Source organism: Nyctereutes procyonoides, unplaced genomic scaffold (genome assembly GCF_905146905.1).
Source record: "Nyctereutes procyonoides isolate TBG_1078 unplaced genomic scaffold, NYPRO_anot_genome, whole genome shotgun sequence".
In the NCBI taxonomy this organism is placed as follows: domain Eukaryota; kingdom Metazoa; phylum Chordata; class Mammalia; order Carnivora; family Canidae; genus Nyctereutes; species Nyctereutes procyonoides.
Window position 1 is genome coordinate 40,439,272 of NW_026575125.1, and position 24,519 is coordinate 40,463,790.

At 43.5% G+C, this 24,519-nt stretch overlaps 1 protein-coding gene across 5 annotated transcripts in view; it reads right to left on the reverse strand.

Annotated features, from left to right (window-relative positions):
* SLC9A7 (solute carrier family 9 member A7) overlaps nucleotides 1-24,519 on the reverse strand; it is a 157,808-nt gene that overhangs the window by 34,144 nt on the left and 99,145 nt on the right. For 4 of the 5 annotated variants that reach the window (XM_055337727.1, XM_055337726.1, XM_055337725.1 and 1 more), the window contains exons 11-14: nucleotides 23,742-23,853; nucleotides 19,966-20,119; nucleotides 12,532-12,591; nucleotides 8,341-8,404 (exon numbers count right to left, since the gene is read on the reverse strand). In XM_055337727.1, the coding sequence (XP_055193702.1) occupies nucleotides 8,341-8,404; nucleotides 12,532-12,591; nucleotides 19,966-20,119; nucleotides 23,742-23,853 (390 nt within the window). The remainder of the gene's footprint in view (nucleotides 1-8,340; nucleotides 8,405-12,531; nucleotides 12,592-19,965; nucleotides 20,120-23,741; nucleotides 23,854-24,519) is intronic. The other variant, XM_055337724.1, reaches the window with a different exon arrangement.

Sequence of the window (24,519 nt, forward strand, 5' to 3'; positions counted from 1 at the left end):
CAGGGAAAATGGGGCCAGAACTAGCATTTCTGTTATTTTAAAGATTTAATTAATGAGAGAGACAGAGACAGAGGGCATGAGCACATATGAGCAGGAGGGGCGGGGGGGGGGAGAATCTCAAGCAGACTCCACGCTGAACGCAGAGCCCAATGTGGGGCTTGATCTCACGACCCTGAGATTAGGACTTGAGCTGCCCAGCCCACTGTGCTACCCAGGTGCCCCGCATTTCTGGTATTTTAGCTGCCCTCAAGTGGTTACTCCTCTCATCCCTTTCCAACTCAAATGTCCCTGTCATTTAATTTGCAAAATGACTTGCAAAATCGAACATTCATTTGAGGCTTGGGAAATAGGCTCTGTACAAATATTGTAAGCAGCACAGTTAATATTAAAGAGTGGACTGGCTGTGGTGATTGAAGGGCACTGTTGGAATTCTGAGTTGTTGGGTGACCAGCTCCGAAAGTACAGACTGCTTGGGAAGCACAAGCAGTTGCCTCTCCCTTGAATGCTCCAGGAAGAGGCAGCTCTGCAAGTGAGGTGCCACTGACAAGAGCCAAATGCAAAATGAGCCACTATTACAAGGAGTTCTACATTGCAGTGGGCGTTCGCTCCATCTGTAACTGAGATAGCATGGATCCATCAGAGATCTCTGAAAGGCTTGAGTGTAGGAACAAGTAATGGGAGGGAAATTAGCAAGCACTGTTTCAATTTCTCATGTTTCCAATAACAAAGGTTATTTTTAAAAACAGAGTCCCTATGGTATCTGAAGAATGTTTAGTGACAGATGCAGACATGGCTTGTTTAAATGGGCCCTTCTATGGATGAGGAAATTAAAAAAAAAGAGAATAGAGAGAGAGAAAGAGTTCCCAGGGACCAACTGTATTTCGCATTTTTAGAAATCGTGTGGAAGAAAGAAGGCACAGAAATGTCTCTATTTGCAGGTCATGATCACTCCTTCAGGTAATCAATTGCTGGCCTAATGACAATGCGAGGGGGGTTTCCGAATGCCCCACAACTGAGTGTTAAAGTCACAGGTGAGCATTCTGAGGGGCAGATACCTTCATGGAAAAATTAAATGGTTCATTATAAAGGGATAGGCTCTAAGCTCGTGGTTCTAAGTGCCCATAGAAGCTTATTAAAGAAAAAACTACCCTGGTGACATACATCGTCAAGAAGGATACTATAAATCACCAGGCACAAGACAGGTACCCCCCCCATGTCAGTTGCATCTGCTCCTCCCCTAAAACAAGAAAAATGACCAACCCCAACCCTGTCATCCTAACCTCTGCCAAACCACAAGGCACTATCATCACCTGGGATAGTTTAGGCCCTGCCACCTCACCTCTATAGGAGACTTAGATAAGCCCCAAGAAGGACCATTACAATGCATAAAGCAAAGGAAACGTTTCTTTTCTTTTTTTTTTAAAGATTTTATTTATTTATTCGTGAGAGACACAGAGAGAGAGGCAGAGACACAGGCAGAGAGAGAAGCAGGCTCCCCATGGGGAGCCCGATGTGGGACTCCATCCCAGGACCCTGGGATCATGACCTGAGCCGAAGGCAGAGGCTCAACCTCTGAGCCACCCAGGTGCCCCAAAAGGCTTCTTTTCAAAGGCAAACAAAAGGTCTTCACAGGCGACCAAGGGCCATGCCTGCAGGCCATAAATAAGATAAAGGGAAATATAAGAGGCTGCAAGATGATGCCAATGCTGAAAGGTCACCAGGGATAAATTTGGAGCAAATAAAAAGTGCAGCTTCACAACGGGGATGTTAAGCAACTTCTTATTTTATGAGATGGTGCCAGAAGTACGACTAGGTATAAGAAAAACAGAGATAAATCCACATATGGGGACTCTGGAGAAATGAGGGAGGGGCTGTGGAATGGGACTCATTGGGTTTCATTTATTAAGCTGACCCAGAAGAGGAAGATAACCAACAGCTGCTTCCCAAAGGGATTTGGGCCCCTTTCCTGCTCTGAGCAGTATAGGGCTGAGCAGGGGTCAGTGTGGGGGCAGGCTGATCCTACAAGACACAGCCCCCTTCCCAGGCTCACGTGCAGACCCTTGGATTTCCATTCAGGTGCTGCCCACATTAAAAGCTGGGACCTGTTCTCTCACCACACTCCTCCCTGAAACCTGCATTCCCACAGGAGGGCTTACACCCCATGTCTTCAGCTCAGGGCTTTTAGAACTTGGAACAGCCTTTCCAACGGTAGCTTTCTCCCACCTACAACACCTACCTGGCTGATCCGTATTCATTTTTTGAGGCTGGATACAAGAGAAGGTTGGCTTCTCTGAGAAATGTTTCAAAGGCAACAGAGCATGCCAAGAGGTACAGGTATGACTATCACAGGCTTTGTCAACAAACTATGTGGGTCTCAATCCTTACTCTACTCCTAGCTGTGCCATTGTCTTGCTGTATGACCCTGGGCAGGTTTAAATTGAGATCTAACTGACATATAACATTGTGTCAGTTTAAAGTGTACAGTGTGTTGGTTTGATACATTTACTGACTACAGTATGATTACCATGGTAGCATGAGCTACTATCTATATCCTGTCACATAGTTATCATTTCTTTTTTTTGGTGAGAACAATTAAGACCTACTATAGTAGCAACTTTGTAGTTTATAATAAGAGTATTGTTGACTATATTCACTTTGGTGTGCACTAGCTCTCCAGAACTTATTTATCTATTAGCTGCTTAAACATCTCCCGAATTCTCCTACCCCTTAGCTCCTATCCCCATTTTTCGAGGATATCACAATGAGTGTATTTATTTTTTGTATTCACTAGGCATCTACTGTGTGCCAGGCACCATGCTGGGTGCTGGAAACACAAAGGGGCATGAGACTAGCACTTGCCCCCCCAAGGAGCCTGTTTCCAGAGGGGAGGACACACGGACAGACATATATGGTGACAAATGTGATGAAGTAAAAGAAAGCAAATTTAAGAACTGAGGAGTGACAAAAGGTCCTATTTTTGAAATCTTTTTGCTAGAACTAATAAATAATGATTTCTGGGCAGAGTTATTATTTCATTCCATTCTTATTGTTAAAAGAAATTTTCAAAGCTAAAATTTCATTACAGTACTGACAACAGCTTATGTTTTTTTTTTTTTTTTTCCAGAGATGGAGCAAAACACTTGCCTTCCCCACACCACAAAGATTTCTCTGACCTAATCCCAGGAGCCTGATGTTACATGACATGGCAAAAGGCGTTTTGTAGATGGACTTAAGGTTTTCCAGGAGGGCTGCTGCAATTGCACAGGTCCTTAAAAGTAGATGAAGAGGGTAAAAGAGTTGCAGTGGAAGAAGAGGCAGGAAAGATTCAACATGTGACAGGGACTTGCCCCACTGTTGCTCACTTTGAAGATAGAGGGAGTCCACAAACCAAGAAATAGCAGGTGCTTCTAGGAGGTGAGCTTGACCCTGGGCCAAGGGTCAGCAAGGAAACAGGACTTCAGTCCTACAGCTATATAACTGAATGCTAGCAACAACTTGAATGAGCCTGGCAATGGGTTGGTTCTCCCCCAGAGCCCAACCCCACCAACACCTTGATTTTGGCCTTAAAACAAAGAAACCAGCGGAGCCCACCAAACTTTTAACCTACAGAATGTAAGACTGGTGTTTGAAGTTACTGAGTGGGTGGGAGTTTGTTACAGTGGCCCTAGAAATCTAATGCAGAGCAAAAGAACAAATAAGTGATGTGACCTATTTTGTGCCCTTTTCTTGTCCCTGGGATGGTGGAGCCTACAACTCTCACAAGGGAGTAATAGGTTTTGAAAACAGGGAATCAAGAGCTCTGCAATGCCTACTCCAGGGCTTCTCAAATTGTGAATGGGCACATGACCCTCCTGGGAACCCCTTTAAAATGTGAGTTCAGAGTGGGTGGGTCTGGGTGAGGCCCAACAGTCTGCATTTTTATAAGCTCTCTGGTAAGGCCCAGGCTGCTGGTCCATGGGGACACTCAGAGCTGAGGGGCAAGGCCAGGTCTATTGACCTCACCTCTGGCACTCTCTGCCCTTATCTGTACCCTTCATTGCACTGTCACCACAGCCTTAAGGATGTGGTGTCTTGCTTGCAGATGTATTCCCAGAGCCCAAAAGATTGTCTGAAATATAATAGGTGCTCAGTAAGCCTTTGTCAAATGAATGAATAAATTAATGTGAATTTTGTACTTCTAAGAAAAAAAATAGCCAAAAGGGAAGTCAGGGACCAAGGTGAGGGGGTGGCAAGCAGAAAAACAAAAAGAAAAGCATCCTAGTGGAATTTAAGAAAAGGCCCTTCAGCAACTGTTTGAAGTTAAAGATTTAAGTGACTGCGTATCAGGTTTCAGCCTAGAGTAAAACTGGGGAAGGACTAGAAAGTTGTAAGTCAATGCGACTATAAAGAGCTGATTTTCTGCATGCACGTGTGTGGTGCTTGCCAGGCGCGCCTGTGCACACATACACTACAAGCACAATGTTTTCGTCTCCTCCACATTCTATTAATATCCTGCTTCTGACTCCGTCCTGCTGAGATGATAAAGCCAGGATAAATTCAGATTTGTGCTCCTAGCTACTCCAAAGCAGCCTCATCAATGAGTGCTCTTCTGTAAACTTGGGGAAGGAAGTGAATATCTCTGTCTGGCACAAAAAAGTCCCCCTTGAATGGGGTGGGAGGCTACCCCCAAGCCGAGGCAGCTTGCCTTCAGCTGGGGTTGTTTTTGTTTTGGTTGCAAAGTCACCAAGATCTCCAGAGAAACAAAGCAACTGAGTTTTTTTTTGTTTTGTTTTGTTCTAATGAGTCAAACTTGCCAGGGACATGAAGCTGAAGTCTGCCCACAATATTCTTATGCTTCCCTCTCATAAAACCAGAAGTTCTAGCCAAAAGCTCCTTTCCTTCTTCCACATGAGCTAATATTCTGCAGCTCTGTAGCCATAACTCTTGGGCTTCTAGAACCAGTGAGGAACAATCCTGCTGTCATGAGAAATTCATTCCCTTCAAATGTCACTTTCCTATTTATTTTTAGGAAGATCATTTAGAAAATGAGGTAAAGAGAACTGGCCTTTCTTCTCTGCTGGGGAACAAACATCTGGACTTTCCCCACTTATGATTTCAGTTTCATGACATCACTGAGCGTGTGACCTGGATCCATTTCAGGGGAAACTGCAAGAACCCAGGATTTTACCCAAAAAATTGAGAAGCCCATTTACTTCTCTGTTTTATTGTTGCTCCTGACCACTGAGTGCCTCCAGCTCTGCTGTTAGTGGCTCACTGGACTGAGGAAGTCAGGCCAGGAGGACTAAGAGACATAAGGCCCTTTAAGTACAAGGGCAGGAGTCATTTGTAAGAAGGTGCCCTGGAAAACCAAGCTTGAAGTTTGTCTTTTTTCTTTTTTTCAATCTGACAGCAATCTTGAAAGACTTTAAAAATACCAGTGGAACTGATTCTGAGGGCCCACTGCATGACTGAGTGTGAGCCTTGGAAGGAGGTAGGTTAAGGGAAGCTGTGACACCAGCTCCCGGCTAGGGCCGGCCGCTGGGTGCCACTGGGAGTGCTGCAGAAGTCGCCACCACCTGCCTATTCACAACTGGGCCAAAGGGCCGTCCAGGGAGCCATCAGGAACACTGATGACCACCCCTCAGACAGGGAGCGCTATCTTAGCTGTCACCACCGAGGCTAAAGGCACTGCCAGAACGCTTAGCACTAACGTAGGACCTGCTGCTTTCTCAAACATTTCCATGGACCAGTGACAACAAGCTTGTGACCGAGTCTTGTTACAAGCCCAGTGTCTCCATGTGAAGTTCTCATGAGATGTATAGTGAGTTTGGCTACGTGAAAGCAACCAAACCACTTCATGCCTTTCCTTTTACAGATGCTTAAATCCAGAGGCAGGAGCAATTGAAAACAACAACAACAACAACAACAATAACAGCCAGCAGCAAAAGGGCTGGAGGGTGTTTGGCCTGGAACTGACAAGATGAAATCTGTCCAAACCCTGGCTATCCAGCTGGAATTAGCCTGTTTTTCTTACAAAATTCATCTGGACCAGCTGCAGTCCTGGGGAGGAAGCTTTGGAATAGGGCAGTCATATCTTCCTACCAGAGCCATTATTTTCCTTTCAGTGAAATAAAGACACTTCACCCAGGTTTTCTCAGGGTGAGTTTCAAGATCCTCCATTATACTTTAAATTAGCTTCCAGGTGCACAGTTCTGAACTCTCGGTTTCTAAACTCCTTGATCCAAGCTAGAGTGCAATGGCAACTTTTCAAAAAGAATTTCTCATTGAAACCACAAGTTCCCAACACAGTGGCCGCTTCTAATATAATCTCAAAGGTCTTCTGGGGCACCATTATTCCTGTTTTAATATTTTCTTTTTAAGTAATCTCTACAACCAGCGTGGGGCCTGAACTCAACCCTGAGATGGAGTCCCATGCTCTTCGACTGAGCCAGCCAGGCGTCCCTCTGGAGTACCATTAAAGAGGGCATCATATCGTCTCCAATAAAGCTCACTGGAAACTTTTCCTCAGATGTCCAGCTCTTTCAGAGGTCATGGCTTTGTGTTCCTTAAGGGGCATTACCACCAAGATGGGATCCCCCTCAAAGAGAAAGAAATCAGAAAAAGCTGTAGGTGGCACTCCCTGGCCCTGCATCGTACCACATTTTGGGACACTTGTTAGGTCTGATTTGGGGACTAGAGTAATTTAGAAGGTCCTCTGGAATTTGAAGTATGTAGACTGGATTTAGGGTTGAGTGCGGTTCAAAGCTGATTGGAAAAAAAGAGACCCCCAACACAGTTTCCTGGACAACGCATGTGTGAGGTCAGTAAAGCTTTCCTCTGCACTGGGGCTCTCTTGTCGCCCCCTGCCCTGCCCCCCGCATCTCCCTATCAAATACCAATCGAGTGCCCCCAGGTGCCAGGCACTGCGCTCAGCACTGGGGAGTCAATCCTGCACAAAACAGTTCTTGACTCCTGAGGCCAATTAGTGACATTTGGGTAACGGATTGCTGCTCTTAACATAACCTTTTGTTCCTCTAGTCTGCCTGCCCACAGGATGTCTGCCTTGGGAAGGAGCAAACCTGGAGACACAGGGTGATGTGGCGGCTCAAAACCATGTCTGCCACTTCACTGATGCTCCCATAAAGAGCTTATGGTCTCTCTCCCCTCCCATCGAATCTGGTCTGGCTTGAGGAACTCATTGTGACCACCAGGAAGTAACAGAGGTGATGCCGGGAGACTTTCAAGGCTAGGTCAGAAACGGTGATGCGGCTTCCACCTTGCTTGCTGGGATGGAACCCTGAGTCATTGTGTAAGAAGTCCAGTAATCCCTAGGCCATGTGGGGGAGCCATGTGTAGGCATTCCAGTCAGCTGTCCTAGTCTTTGGGTCCTCCCAGCTCAGGTGCCAGTCATATGAGTGTATGAGTCTTTGGATGACTCCAGCCGCCAGCTCTCTCCTTGGAGCAAAGGCGAGCTGCCTCTATTATGCCTTTTCCAAATTCCTGACGAAGAGAATCCATGAGTAAAAGAAATTGTTGCTCACTTTCCTATGTTTGGTGCAGTTTTGTTATGCAGCAACTGTAACTGGAACAGATGGCAAAACCACTCTATCAGGAGTCTCTGCAGCAGCAGGGAGTCATCCCTGCTTGTCATACTCGAGGCTGCCATGGGGCTGCTCTGATCCCAGCCTGTACAGCTTCCCTCCCTGGCACACTGTTCCAGGCTGTCACTGCTCACCACCCTGCCTAAGCCTTAGCTGTTAGCCTTGCTGTGACCTTCAGCCCTTGGGGGTGGGGGTGGCGGTGGGGGTGAGGGCTGCTGCTCTGACATTGCTGGGCTTGAGGGGAACTCAGTTGTAAAGGATCCCAGGCTCTGGAGGAAGGGGAGGGGCTCTAATCACCCACATCCTTCCTCTCTTCCTCAGATTCTGGGCTAGAGAGTCAGACCCCATCCCCACTTCCCCCTACCCGGGCACCACTGACAGACTCTGACCCAGTGACAGTGAGCCAGTCGCCAATGTATCTGATATATCCATTCTTGGAAGGCAGGCAGTCAGGGACTTAGCTTGAATACTCTTCCTGGCCAGCCTACCCCCTCAATATGTTGTTTAAGAACACCAGCTCTGGGGTCAAACCCTGGCTTCAGAACCTTCTAATTCTCTGACTGCAGATGGCTCACTTAGACTCTCAAACTTCAGCTTCTCATCTGTCAAATGGCGGTAACAGTACCTACCCCATAAGGTTGCTGTCAAACTCACAGTGAGGGAATCCACGTAAAGATGTTTGGTCTATAGCAAATACTCAATAAATTTTAGCTACTTTTAAAAATGTCTTCCCCTGGAAGAAGCACCTCTTGTGACTTACCCCTTGTAAGACTTGAAAGCTGTCATTGTTGGGTGGTGGGTCTTGATCTGGGTCGACGCCAACTCTGTAAGTCACCAGGGAGAAAGACAAGGAGAAAAATGGAGAGTATTAGCTTGGACCATGGCAACCATGCTGGCTGAAAGTAGCCAAAAAGCTGACCATCTTCCAGAAGCAGAAGGAGTAGTTAGCTAAAAGAGGAGGAAGGCTGTCATGCAAAAGTCGTGAGAAAGAGGTCATGTACCATGTCAGATCCCAGGGGCAGGAGAGGCAAGTAGTACTGTGTGCTTACACCCTATGCAAGCCCACTTGGGAGTGGCACTGGCTGGCAACTGTCCCTCTGCCTTCCTGCACCAAATGGTCCCAGTTATCCAAACTGGGGTCTTACTGCCCCATACCATTTCCTTTCTCCTGCTTCCTCACATCTGCCCTGACCTCCTTTTAATTCCCTAAACTTCTGATATGCAATTTTTCACATATCCAGGGCAGTGCCAGAAGAATTTATAGTGAACACCTGTATACCCACCACCTAGACTCTACCATTGGCATCTTGCTAGAGTTTGTTTACCACGTATCTATCCATATCTCTATCATCCATCTTATTCTTTAGATGCATCCAAATAAAAGTTGCAGACATCAGCACATGTCCCCTGAATACTTGAGCATGCATATCATTCATGTTTTCTCCAGGTAGCCCCATGTCCTCCTGCAACAGAGGTGACTTGAGAGGTGGCATGTTTAAGATCAACAACTAAAGGCAGAAAGAAAAAGCAAAGTGGCAGAATCCACTTGCAACAAATCCCACACTTTTGTTAGGGTAGTTGTCTTGACTTAGTAACACACCAGCTGTTGTTTTGTGCATCTGTTAATTCTCTCTGCCTGTACCCTCTTCACTCTGAGGTGGAGAACTGTGACATCGATCACAGGGTGATGGGGGAGAGAACAAAGAGGCCAGGAAAATTCTCTGTCTTCTCACACTCCCTCCACTGTTGCAAAGAACTGGAAACTGAGATCTCAGTTTTTGGCAGGTCTGCCTTGAGCTTGAAGGGAGGCACCGACTGGCCTCAACCAACAGTCCAGTACCAGGGTGCTGATTCCAAAGAGTGGTCCACAGACACAAAACCCCACGTGTGTGCATCCTACTTTTTTTCCTCTCCTTCCCTCTTTCCCACTTATGATGCCCAGGTCATTTCTTGAGAAGAGAGACTAGTAGAAAAGGTAAACAGTAAAGAACACAGATGTGCCTACCCTTTCAAAGCCAATCTCTACCCTGTCTTATTCCAGGTTCGTCAAGCACTGACCCAAGGTGTGTGTGCCCCTGAAAGGAACTATGGAAGGAGAGGGAATGGATGTCCTGTATTTTGCTGAAGGCAAAGTTTAAAACCACAAGATGAATCCATGTATTCATCAGATATTTATTGGATGCTTATTATGGCAGGCACTGTTCTAATGAAAATCTAGTGTACCAGACACCAGATTTCCTCCCTATGGCCCTGGAGTTTGATAGGATCTTTGTAGCGAGTTGGATGGACTTTGCTACATGTCTAGGGGCTGCTTCCAGGCTGGAGGAGATTCTGAGGGTTGGAGACTTGTCCTCGTAACTAGACATTATCCGAGGACCTTTAAGCAACAAATCTCATAGAGGTTTTCTGACACAAAATCCATCCAATTCAGGGGCCTCAGGGCTGCCCCTAAAAGTCACACCAGAGCCTCAATGCACCTGATGTGTCTAATGTATCAAAATGTGAGAGGAGTGGTCACATATGGAATTCCTAGCTCTTGATTTTGAGCCTTCATCTGTTTTAGAGATGCTTAACACACATTCCACAGAGAAAAGTCCTCCATGTGGTAGTTTTGTCAGCATTTGTAGGATCAACAGCTAGGAATCCAACATTAGGCCTTATTCTGTGGATTCTATAGCAGCACAAAACCCCTTCATGGCAGACTAACTTACTTAGCTGAGCTCCCCGGTACAGACTCAGAGAGGCAGAGCACCGGTTACCCTGGTGTTTCTCAGATAGCCTACCAGAATGCCAGGTGACACAGCAGCCCTCAATCTAACCATAAGGCCTGACCATATAGTAGGGAAGAAGTAATGAGTTTATGTTATCTGAAGGGCATGAGGCACAATATGGCCAAGAATATGGCAGTCCAGATCTGCCACTAATAATCTCTTCTTTCTATACTGTGAATTTTGAAATAGGTGTCATTAGCTTTCATAAATGGCTTCCACATCAGCAAAGATAAAGCAAATTGACTTTACTGGTCTAGATGAAATAGGAAGACTATGGGTAGGACAAAAGTTTAAGTATGCCCTGTATTACAATAATGAAAGTAAAGCCAAATATAATAAAAGCTGCCAAATGAAATTTATCCCCCTCTATTCTTTTAACTGATCTCTATTAAGAGAGAAAAAAAGACTTGTTTAACAAGAATTCAATTCTGTTCGACAAGAACTGCTTATGAAGACTAGGCTGTGACTATTTTCATGCAAGTCCTGGCAATGTCAGTGGAACTCCTCTATTTTCCTTGGGCCCATGTGGCCAGGCCAGAATTCAAAACAACAAATATAAAACGTTGAAATAACTTCATCAATTCACCAAAGCAGGGCCACCTTAACTTCATCTCAAACTCATAATGTTCAGCATTTTGTTTGGGGGAACTTGGGAGTAAGTCTAGATCCACACTATCCAGTAGAACTTTCTGCAACCATGGCAGTGGGCTAGATCTGCGCTGTCCAGTGTGCCAGCCAAGAGCCACATGTGGCCAGACACTGAGTTGAAATGTGGCTAATACGACTAAGGAAGTGCATTTTTACATTTCATTTGGTTTCACACCAAGTGAGAAAATAAAGCAGTCAAACTAATGTGCTCATTCTGGAATGAATAAATCTGGAAAGAACATGAATAATTTCCCTTCTAGTATGATAATAAGTACATTCTGATTAGCTGCCTCCAAAATGCCATTGAAATCTCAGGAATTTTAGGAGTGTTCTACATTAACCGATAATTTTTGCAAAAACGTGAATGGCTGAAGCCCTAAATAATTTGAGGACTATGAGACACACACCTTCATGTAAAACCTTGGACACCAGGTCACAGTCTGAATTCTCACATATCCCCAGGGTAATAACTTGTCCTTTGCCCACAGGACCTTCCTTCCTGAAGGTAGGATATTTCAAAAGAAAGGGTCTCCTCTGCTACTTATCTGCTACCTACAGTCAGGCCTCCAAAAAGTGAATGTGTGTGTGTATTTTAAACAGTAGAAAAAAAAGTGTAAACCCAGGGAACTTAACAGTTTCCATTACTTATATGCACATCATTACAGTCCATCTGGAGCCTGGTGATAGTGCAACGTTCAAACCCGATGATAAGCATCGTTGTTCTCTCCACTGCCCTCAGAGAGTGACGTACTTTCACAGTGGCAAGAACAGAGCTCAAGCCTATTCTGCATTGATTTATCTACCAGCACTGAGAATCAGATCAGAAATAATGCATGCTGATATAGACACAGGAAGGAAAAAAGAAACATTAAACTCTTCGCTCTGCTTACCCAATGTCGCCGCTCTTAAGCATAATCCAATCATAAACTTGGATGGACACTGAGAGACAAACTGCATTAGAAGAGACTTTATCTTCTGTTTTTTTTTTTTAAACGCTGTTTTTGTACCTTCTGATTGACCATGAGGTATGAGTACACAAACACATACTTAAAAAACTCAAATAGCATTGGTACTTAATTAAGATGATATAAGCCATACCCTAGTCATGGCTGAAATATAAAATTCTAGTTTTCTTTATGAATTAATTAAAAGCCTTGTTTACTAGATCATAAACAAGGCTTTGTGGAAAAAGTATCTGTGGCTCTGAAAATGGACTGCTCTCGACACTAAGCTCAGTTGTATAAGAAAGGAGACACTTGCCAACTTCGGCTTTGGTGTTGACACACATTGTCCAATATTCAGGGAAAGAGAACAGAATGTCAGGGACACTGACACATCCATCAACCCAGAGAAAGGGTGGAAAAGGGATTAGACTTGACCTGACCTCTTGCCCCTTTGCTAAAAGGGGCAGGGGGTTGGTGCACACAGGAAGCAAGAAAGGGACAAAACAGCATAAAGAGAAACATCTCAGGTTAGAAGGAGGAGAAGAGCCAGGCCCGGTTAATTTGTTCCTGAGGATGCCCTTGTGTCACCTGAAGTACTGCCAGCGGTGTTCGTTCTGGTCCTCTTCGGAGGGCTCCTCGACGCCAACTCTGGGCAGCAGAAGAAGGGAACGTGAGTATTATGGGGACAACAGGGGAGCCAGGAGCTCTGGGCACAGGACCTGGACCATGTCCATCAAAGAATAGGCTGGCTCACTCTGAATATAAATCCGTATCCTCTTATACTGTCCCCATTCTCTAAAACCCAGAGAGTAGAACTGCTGCTAAATTCAAACTTAAAGCAACAGTATTAGGAGCTAGGTCAAATGAGGATCAATTGGGAATGAAGATAAGCCTCTCAAAATATAATGTAAGGAAATCAAAGGAATGTATGCAACTCATAGAAAGTGCATTTATACAATTTTCCAGGTCACCTGTTTCATAAAGCAAGGTACATCCATACAAAAAATAGAAAACAAAGTTGCTACTAAACACATATTTGAAGCATTTACACATAATTTGACACATATTAGACAGAAAGAGCAAAAAGCACCATATTGTTGAAAACAGCAACAATACTTAAGAAGACAAAGATGGCCTTTTTTTTTTTGACATAAGTCAGGAACCCAATTTCTGCTATTCTCTTTCTCTTGCACCTTAGAGTTAACATGGTCCATTTTTACCTGTCTTCACAATTTCTGGGTTATTCAGGGTGCATTGGAACTTTGTCATCATACTAAGAGCAGGCACTACTGACAATCTTGGCACTACTGACATTTTGGGCCTGGGCCTCTACCTATTAGATACCAGTAGTGCCCCCCCACCCTAGGTGAGGCAAACCAAATATTTCCAGACATTGCCAAATGTCCCCTGGGTGGTAAACTGCCCTCCATTGAGAACCACTGTGTTAACTCATGTGTTCTAAATTAGGGGTGGTATTGGCCCCATGGGTGTGAAAATTGGTTCTTGTGAGACAAAAAGTTTTAGCTAGTACAATGGTTTATAGCCCTCTAAAGCATGATAATACATAAACAAGTATACAGTGGATCTGTGGTATTTAAATTTCATTGGAAGAGGTCATCAGAGAAAAAGCATCTTCGAGGGGCTCCTTGAAGGGAAACAACAATGAAAACAAGGTGGAAAAACATGGTGCTAGATAATGCCCATATTCTTGTGCTATGGCTATCCCCCAGAATATTCAAGTGAGAATGGGATGCTTTTTAACACTGTACTTTTAACAAGTCACATGCTCAGAATGTGACTCATACCAGACTATTTTACTGTAGAATTGAAAAATTATAACAAATTCCAGAAAAGCAAGCTGGACTCCATTAAAGTAAGATTCACTGATAAGAAAAATACCAATAGTAGCAGTACTAAGGCTTTTATTGGTGATGATAATATTATATTATACACAATACATATTACATATAATAACTGAGAGCTAACATAGACTCAATGCTTACTATGCATCAGATTGTACCTTTCTTTCTTTTTCAGATGGTATATTTAATTCTTTATCACATTTATTTTATCCTTACACTACTGTCCCCATCTAAATCGGTGGGGAAACTGAGTAAAGAAGCTAAATAAGTTGCCCAAGGTCACAAAGGTAGAAAATGGTAGAACCAAGACTGTGGCCAAGACTCTCACACCCCAGAGCTCCAGTTCTTCACCTCACAGTACCTGCCCCCTCTTTTTAAAAAAGATTTATTTATTTATTTGGCAGGGGAAGGAAGGGAGAGGAGCAGAGGGAGAGGGAGAGAGAATCTTGAGCAGACTTTGTGCTGAGCCCAACACAGGGCTCGATCCCACAACCCTGAAATCACGACCTGAGTTGAGACCAAGAGTCAGATGCCCAACCAACCAAGCCACCCAGGCGCCCTAGGATCCACCCTCTAATTACATGCTGGCACCCTTAATCACTTTAAAAATATTCAGTTACAAATGCTATTACATAAAGAGCTCAGGGCTTCTCCCTGCCTTTATTCTTCAAGTTATCTGGCAAAGAGCTTTATCGTAAATTCTCAGTCTAACAGGATTATAACTGAGCAGAGTATCCTTACTTGTCCTTGAGTGTTTGCACGACTGTACTCTGGAGTGCGAAGAGTACCTGTTCGTCTGACTGCGACACATTGCCATTCCACCCCCACCATCACTACCACTTCACGTGCGTGTCACCTGAAGCTGGGGAGCTCTAAACAGAACAGCCACCACGCTGCCAAAATGTGCTCTGGACACATACAAGGCGGTCTTTTTTTTTTTAATTGCCAAAATTCTGCCTTTTGTGAATAACAACCCTTGCTCAAGGGACTAAAAAAAATATGTAGTCTGTGCATTAATAGGAAATAACTGGAGCGTTCTGCCATTATGTTTTAAAATATCGATCACAACATACCAAAAAGCTAAGTTGGATTTCTGGAGGGCAGTGACCTAGCTTTGGATTTGTGGAATATTAATTTTTATCTTATACACAGACTAGTACATAGCCATGGTTAAAAATCACAACTAACTTCTAATTATTTAGGGTGGAACTCCAAATCCCACCCTGGGCCTTTGACTTCTGAGCAACCATTTAACACCTCATGATCTCTGTCAGTAGCCTGGAGAAGTAAGGAACAAGTAGGTATTGATTGTACTTTCGTCACAGAGGTCAAAACACCACGCTGAACTTCAGGGGGTTTCTGAATCAATTTAGAATAAGAAACTGATTCATGTAAATGATTCACGGTCATGAAGTAACATCAGAAGCCACAGGCCAGAAAACCCAATGAATCTCATTACTTTATTTCAGAGGGAATTTCTTTTCATATGATCATGTGATAAATGTCAGTTTCTACCCTTACATAATTACAATGTATTCATATCTGGGAAATGCAATGCACTAACACCATATGTATTGTCCACCTATTTGTTTCATTATGCTATCTGGGTAGAGTTGGACAGAAAGAAGAAAAAAATAAAGATAGGAGCAGAGATCAATGAAATAGAAAACAGACAATACAGAAAATCAATGAAATAAAAAGCTAGTTCTTTGAAAAGATCAATAAAATTGACAAACCTCTGGCAAGAAAAAGAGAAGATACAAATTACCAATATCAGGAATGAAACAAGGAGTGTCACTATAGATCTCACAGACATCAAAAGGATAACAAAGCAATATTACAAACATAAACATGACAGCTTAGATGAAATGGATCAATTTCACAAACCACCACAATTCACCCAATATGGAACAGATAACCTTTTTTTAGATTTATTTATTTATTTGAGAAAGAGAAAGAGGGAGAGGGAGGGGGAGAGAGAGAGAGAGAGAGAGCAAAAGAGAGCATATGAGTGGGAGAGGGAGAGAAGGAATATCAAGCAGAATCCCCAGTGAGTGTGAAGCCCAAAGCAGGGTTTGATCCCACAACTCTAAGACCATGACCTGAGCTGAAATCATGGGTTGGACACTTAACTTACTGAGCTACCAAGGTGCTGCATGAAACACATCATCTTATTAGCCCTATAATTATTAAAGAAATTGCCTTCACAATTTAAAAATTTTTGCAAAAGAAGTCTCTAGGACTAGATGGTTTTACTGGAGAATTCCATTAAACTTTCAAGACGAATTAACGTCAATTCTACACAATGCCTTCCAGAAAACAGAAGAGTAGGGAACATGTCCCAGGCCAGATTACTCTGGAACCAAAAAATAGAGAAAGGCAGTACAAAAAAAAACAAAAAACAAACTGTAAACCAATATCCCTCATGAACACAGACCACAAAAGTCCTTAACAAAATAACAGCTAATAGAATTCAGCATTTATATAAAAAATTTATATGCCATAACCAAGTGGGGTTTGTCTTAGGATAGTAGGACTTGTTTAATATTTGAAAGTTAGTTTTAAAATGAGGGGGAACGGGTGCCTAGGTGACTCAGTCAGTTAAATATCTGATTCCTGATTTCAGCTTAGGTCATGATCTCAGGGTCATGAGACTGAGTCCTGTGTTGGGCTCTGCATTGGGCGTGGAGCCTCCTTGAGATTCTCTCTCCTCTCCTTCTGCCCCTCCCCCCACTTATATGTGCACTCTCTCTCTAAAAAAAAGGAAATTAATCAATGTGACCCAACATATTAACAGGCAAAACATGGAAAATAATATGATCATATCTCTACAGAAAAAAAGCATTTGATAAAATTCAACACCTGTTTATGATAAGCAGGGAGCCTGATGAGAGGCTCCATACCAGGACCCTAAGATCATGACCTGAGTCGAAGGCAGATGCCCAACCGACTGAGCCACCCAGGAGCCCCAAGACTAGTCTTTTTAACACATTGTGCCAGAACAACTGGATGGCCATAGGTAAATAAAATAAAACCTCAACCTAAACCTTGCATCTTATATAAAAATTAACCCAAAATGGACCATAGACTTGAATGTCAAGCATAAAACTAAAAAAGTTTCAAAATATAACAGAAGAAAATCTTTAGGACCTAGGGCTTAATGAAATGTCCTTAGATGTAACACCAAAGGCACAATGCGTAAAAGAAAAATAAATGATAAATGGCACTTCCTCAAATTTGAAACTTCTGGCCTATGACAGATTCTACTAAAGGATGAAAAGACAAGTTACAGCCTGGGAGAAAATATTTGCAAATCACACCTCTGACAAAAGACTGGTATCTACTATAAATAAAGAACTCTCAAAACTCAATTAAAAACTCCAAACAATCTAATTAGAAAATAGAAAGTTTGAACAGGTGTTTCACCAGGAGGAGATATATGAATGGCAAATAAGCACATGAAGAGATGTTCAACATCGTTAATCATTAGAGAAATGCAAATTAAGGCCACAGTGAAGTATTCCAACACATCTATTAGAACAACTACAATGAAAAATAGTGGCAACACCAAATGCTGGCAAGGATGCAGAGAAACTAGATCTCTCCTATACCCAGTCACATACATAGTCATTTCCTGATCTCTTACTGTATGCTAGCTGCTATGTTCTGGGTGCTATATATACATTACATCAATATTTCCACAACAATACAGTTATTTTATGTGTGTATATATACAGCTTCTGTGCCTCAGGGAGAGCTACCCAAACTTTCAGTTCTGGATAGGACAGTTTTAATGATCCAGTCCTGAAAAGGGTTATCAGAAGTGCAAAATGTCACAAGTCAACTCTCTCCATTCAGTGGGAAATTATTTGGTCCTATGTCTGTGGGGTGGAGGGCTTATAAACTAGCATGAAAAACAAACATGATTTAATCAGGCTCTGAGTCTCCAGGGTACCTACTGAGAGTGACCAAAGAGGAGCAGGAAGTAACTCTCAGAGGTCAATCTTGAGATTCTTAAAAAAAAAAAAAAAAAGATTTTATTTATTTGAGAGAGAGAAAGAGAGAGCAAGCATGAGCAGGGAGTGGGGGAGGGGCAGAGGGAGAGGGAGAAGCAGACTCCCCACTGAGCAGGGAGCCTAATGCAGGGCTCTATCCCAGGATCATGGGATCGTGACCCAAGCCAAAGGCAGACACTCAATGGCTGAGCCAACCGGGAGCCCCTAATCTTGAGATTCTTAAAGATTCTCAACTGTGTGCAGGGTAAGCCTCCTTTTTTACCCTTATTCTAAAACAGAACAAGGCTGGTACCATCTTGTATGCCAGTTCAGAGGCAAAAATCTGTCCATTTTGTTCTTCAGGTTTATATTCCCATGATGAATTATTTCTCTTAATACTACTCTTGAGATTCACATCAGGAAATTGAAATTCTAATCATCCCAAATTTCACAACACAGAGGGAGTCCCTGACACAGGCAAACTTCTTACAGGTGGTAAAGCACAGTAGTCAAGGCTGTGGATTGGGTGGCAAGACTGCAGGAGCCCAAATCCTGGCTCATCCCCCTAAAGCTATGTGACCTGGGCAAGTTATTGCTCTATGCCTCAGTTCTGTCAACTCTAAAATGGAGATGACCGTAGTAGTAGCCTCTTTATAGGAATGTTATGAAGTTGGTCTTAATGCAGGCCTGGCATTTTGTACAATGCCTGCATCACACAAGCGTCAGTTATTCTATGGCTGCCACCGATTAGCCCCACATAGGTTCTGCAGAGCCACAAGGATGGGAGCCCAGATATGGTGCCGCTGGCAGAGGCCAAGCCCAGGAATCCCTGCCTGCCATCAGTACACAAGTCCTTGATGGGGAGGAGGTGGTGGAAACTATTCTCTCAAATTCCAGTTTTCTCCCAAATTCCAGTCCCCCCACCCCCGACTCTAAGGATGACCACGAGGTCTGGATAGGCTCTCTCCTTCAAGCTAGGTATGCTCTGCGGTTGTCAGTCTGGTGCTTTCTATGCTCCAGAGAAGGAAAAAAAAAAAGCTAAAAGCCGTAGAGGAAGAGGAAAACACTGCCACCTGGTGGCTCTTCAGAGTATTCTTCCCTGCACCCATGCACGCCCGGAGTGTTGTCGCGCTCTGATTACAATCACCCTCTGCAGACCCCAAACTGAGGGAGGTGGTGGGAGCACCTCCCATGAGGCAGAACACATACAGTGAGGCCTGAAGGGGCTGGTAGAAGATCTGACAGCCTGCTTTCATTTACCATTCAGGGAAACTGAGGCCCAAAGACAGGAAGGGCTTGCCTTGAAGACAGCCAGAGTTAGGCTCTGTGTGACTCGTGACCTCTGTTCCAGCGTCATCTTTACTGTCAGGTGCTGGGGCTCACAAGCATACTTTGCAATTCAAATGCTCATAAAAAAAATCAACTTTAGATCAGTGCTCTCCATCCTGATACAGCTGCAAAACCACAGGCGGGGAACATCCAGGAGGCTGCAACAAATGAGGGTTAGGCAGGAAATGTCACCTCTGTGCACTCGAGTAAGAAGTAACAGAGCAGTTTCCTCCTAGAAACAAAACTCAAATTGCCTCTTTTTTATTTCTGGTGGATGAGATTATTTAGGAGGACTTAGTTTGGGATCCCTGGGTGGCGCAGCGGTTTGGCGCCTGCCTTTGGCCCAGGGCGCGATCCTGGAGACCCGGGATCGAATCCCACATTGGGCTCCCGGTGCATGGAGCCTGCTTCTCCCTCTGCCTGTGTCTCTGCCTCTCTCTCTCTCTCTCTGTGACTATCATAAATAAAAAGTAAAAAATAAAAAAAAGGAGGACTTAGTTTGATTTCAAAGGACTGTGAAATGCCAGACGTTGCCAGCAGTTATGTCCGTTCTATTGCCTGCAGCTTTAGGACTTTTGAATTCTTGCCCTAGTGTCACTGTTCTAGCAAGGTCTGGATATTTCAAAAGCCTTGTGTTTTCGTACTGACAAAACTCTTAATGGCAATCTTTTTTCTTGTGGAAAATCTGACATTCGGAATTTTTACATATTGTTTTTTAATTCCTCCCCCAAACCAAACAAAACCCCATAAAAACCTTCCGAACACTAGGCTGTCTCACACCTGGGTGAGCACAGTGACACAATTAGACATGAAACCGGCCATGGTTTCAAACCGACCTTATGTTAAGCCATGACAACATGGGTGTTGTGCCTCCGCCAATGACCCAGACAGTGAAGAAGACGATGAGGAGGGTGGTCGTGAACATCATCTGGCGAGCATAGGATGCTGTGTCTCGGATGGCCAGTGCAAATGCCATTGCCCCCCTGAGGCCTGCAGGGACCAAAGAAGAGGATTTGGTTATAAGGCCAAATGACAACGTGTCCTGGAATCCATTGCTGCCACTTGGAGCTAGTGAACTATATCCACGTATGGTTTGCAAGTCAAGTTGTCTTCTTCAGAAAGAAGAAACTTAAGGGAATATGGTTTTCTCCAGTTGGAAGTTTTCTTTTTGTAAAATGCCCAAATGTAATGAGAAAAACACTGCAGTACTTTGTATAGCATATTCTAGGATAATAACACTCTTATTACTGAAACAGTTCTCGTGCTTGTAACATGAAGTAAAAGGAAATGTAAATAAGAAATAACTAACATAAGCTCTCTAGGTCTGTGATCCAGGCACTCTACAGTCATTATAAACTTAAGTAACAGGCTAGGTATGAATATGCCAAATGCATATTTGTGGCCTGTGTGCCATGAACCACAGAACAATTCTGCATTTCCTTAGCAAAGCCACACAAAGAAGAAATGATATAACCTGATCTCCATCAAGGGTTGGAAACTTTTCCTGTAAAGGGTCAGATATTAAATGTTTTATGCTTTGTGGGGCAAGGGGAAAAAAATCAAGGATATGGTGTGGGTACTTATATATACAAGAAAAAACAAATTTCCACAAAATCTTACCAATGGAAGCCAAGAATAGAATAATAATAATGGAGTACAATTTGTTATAATATAGGTGCATTAATGAAAACAATGGAATTCTTTTGGAGGAGTATATTTCACTTAATTGGATTTCAGAGTTAGGATCCCCTGTCATCACATAGATTATAGATGTCCATCTGTAAAGGCCACTCTTAGCCATGGAGTATATGAAAATGGGAAGCAGCCAGATTTGGCCCAGGGGCTATAATTTACTGACCCTTCATTCACATGAATGGGTATTAAGATTGGGCACCAAATACTTGTGGTGAGTACAGCACAACCTATAGAGAAGCTGAATCACTATGTAGTACATCTGAAACTAATGTAACATTATGTGTCGATTACACTAAAAAACACCCTGAGGAAGATAAATTAAATTTGTGAAGCTAAGTATATTCATACTCACCTTTAATTTTGAAAGCATATGTTTTGATCTACATAGTGCAACACTCACAAAGAAGTGAAACAATAGTAAATATTTTTAATGTATATTTACAAAAGTTTGTACTATGTGAGTTTTCATATTTTCATCTTGCATCAGATTTTGTTACATTTAATGTTGTTTAAAAAAATATGCCCACACATTTTCATGTTTATCTAAGCTCTTCTGTTCCTTCTTCATACTATGATCATCATTTATTTTATAGTAAAGACTGAATCCATGGTCTTTAATAGATAATATGGTATAAGTTCCTGTTCACCGGGGGGAAGACTGTGTACATTTTATGAGAGAATGAGAAGTTATTCCCACTATATCCGTTTGTGTAGGTGTTCCTACCTTTCCTAATAATTTTGTAAATTCACTAATCTGAGAACTTCACAATTCACCACAGAATGATTCCAAAAAGTGACATGAAAAAACAGAGCAAAGGTAATGTTTTCTGTGCTAGTGAGATACTTATACAGATTTAGATTGCCTGACAGCCAGCTTTGTCAATGATCAATATCTAAGCCTCTAAAGGGATGTTGTCTCAAAGAAGAACACTTGGGGGTCAGAGAGAGACAATGTGTACTACATTTGTCTTTCTCTTATTAGGTAAGTACTGTAAGCAAAATGAAGGCGAAGCCTTGGGTTTTTCGTCACTTTGAAGAACTGAATTCCTTTCAATGGCGAGATTGCTCCCAGCAGGAAATAATTTTTACAGGAGATATCTTTAAACAGCACTGTGTATTTCTCAGTCTTTTAGTACAGAAAATAATGAACATATTTTAAGTTTGTCTAGGTGACTGAGTTATCTCCAGCTGGTCTTGGCTCTTTTCCGGCAGTACTTTCTGAATATGTAAGGAGGATCTTGGCATGCCCTCCTGAGAAACCTCTAAAGTTGCCCAGCTGCTCTTGAGTCAAGCCCAAACTCTTTGGCACAGCACTGGAGCTTCTCTGTGGTCCAGATTCCAGTAGTGGTTCTCAGAGTGTGTTCCTCAAACCAGCAGCAGCCAAGAATATATGAGAAATGTAAGTTCTTGGGGCCTGCACCAGAGCTGCAAAATCACTCTGGTGGTGGGGCCCGGTAAGGTGCTCTAACGAGCCCAACTGGTGGTTCCTATATAGCCTAAAGGCTCCCAGCAGCCTAGATGCAGTTTTCCCATCCAACCTTACCCTCTTTCTGCATTACCCTGCATGTCTTACATTGAAACCACACTGCTGCCCTTCCTGGAAAAAGCCACGCCTGGCAATGCTCTCCTGTTTCTCCAACCCACTGCCTCATGAGACCCATTTCTCGAAAGCCCAGGTTGAAGGTTACCCCCTTGGTAAAGATGACCCTAGGCCCTCCTCTTCTCCACTTTGACTTCATACTTTTTAGGTGCAATGTGTCACCCTCTCTCCAGAGACACTTAGCTCTTTGCACACCTGCCTCCCCCACAGGGGACTGTGAGCCCTGCAAGGAGGCTGTCTTTGTATCCTCCAGAACCCAGAACTGTGGCTTATAAAAAGAATGCTCCATGAACGTGTGTCAGAGTGAAAGGGACTCATTGTGGCAGGCTGCATGTTTAAGTGCAGATGTAAGCACTTAGTACACAGAGCAACTGCTTTGCCAAGCAGTGCCTATTGGTGAGAGTTAGGTAAGACTCTGAGGCCCCTGAGCACTACTATGTAGCAGTAAGAGGGCTGCTGCTCACTTTGCCTCTTGTGCAGCCCCTCTCCATCTCCCACACAGGACAGAAGTCCCTTGAAGGATCACTGTAGCCTTTTGCCCTACCATCTCCTCCCTCTGTTCCGCAAAGATGCTCTAACTTGGCTCTTGTCTATAATGCCTGATGCTTACCACCATCAGCTCATGCCAATTGCTCTCTCCTTCCTTTACCTCCACATACTTTACTGTCCTTTGTCCGCTCAGTGGCTTCTGCACACTTCTCAGCTTGATAGTGGAGGGGGGGCGGCATCTGGGAGATAGTGTAAATCAAGCAGAACTATCATAGCTGTTAACTTCCGGTTTGGGGCTCATCTTGTTTATGCAAGTGGTTTTTTTTTTTTGGTTTTTGTTTTCTGCTTCAGAGAAAGTTGGAGCTAGGAAGAACCTCAACTAATTAGTTCAATTTCATTATTTTACAAGAGTGGATACTGTAGCTGGGAGGTACTGAGTGACTTGGCCTGTGTCCTTTTTTAATTAAAGGCCTATCTCCTTTCTAATTCTAGATGTGGAGCCCTTCTGGAAGATTATGAATATCTACTAGAAAACTATCAAGTACTTTAAATACTTCTATATCTTCAGGTACTGTGGGTGGTAGAGATAAAAATGAAGATGTGTCTATTTTAGGGGAGAATGTTCACATTTGGTAGTATGGCTTGCAAAATCAATATTAACTCTGTTTAACTCTGTGTACGTTGGTCTACTCAGCACTGTGGGGGGATACTAAAGAAGCAGGAATTTGAACTTCTGTCTCTTTATGAACCTTATCAATGATATTTTAATCATGCTAACATTCCTGCCAAACAAAATGCATTTTCTTTACATTTATGTTTTTTTTTTACCTGAAAACATCATCATGTGTTGAAAGTTCCAGCCAATCTTATGCCTTCTGCCCAAGTTGAGGAAGAAGGAGAGCGGGTAGATGTGTGCAGCTCTGCCCAGAAAGATGGCAACCTAACCACCAGGTGGAGGTTAAGGACCCAACAGGTATCTAGAACGGTACCTTCCCCCAGCCTCTGGCAGAGAGGAGAATTTTAGGGATGTTGTGACACCTCATGACCAGGAGATAACTGCACAAAGAGTGGGAGGGTAGCACAAGGCAGCCAGGCTGTCTAGTCTCCCTCAAAGTGAGTCTCAGCCACAGGTGGGGATTCAACTAGCTAACTTTCTCAACCTCCTGGCTCCCAGAGGTAATTTCTAACCCATTAACTGTGTTGTTGGAACTTCTTGATGTAATTAGGCTGGTGTGGACCAAGTCTCCCGGTCTTGGGTCCAGAAAAAAGCACGGGTACCCCGGCAGGGGTGTGTGGGGGGTTGTTGAGAGGAGTAAACAGTGGTGTGGGCTCCATAAGAAGGAGAGTCAGAAGAACAAACGCCTAACCCCTGGGGTCAAATGGTAAAGAGCAAGTTTTCTGGGCAAGAGTTCATAAGCCTCGGTCGGAAGTAAACAGTAGGGGCCCCAAATGACCAGGAAGATGCTACGAATGAGAAAGTTAAAGTACTGGGTACACTTAAGGAGCATTCTTACTCCTCCCAAGACTCAAGGGGAGGTGGTGGCGGGGGGGGGGGGGGGCAGGGGGAAAGATCTCTCTCCCTGAGGGGCTCAAATGTCTTGACAAG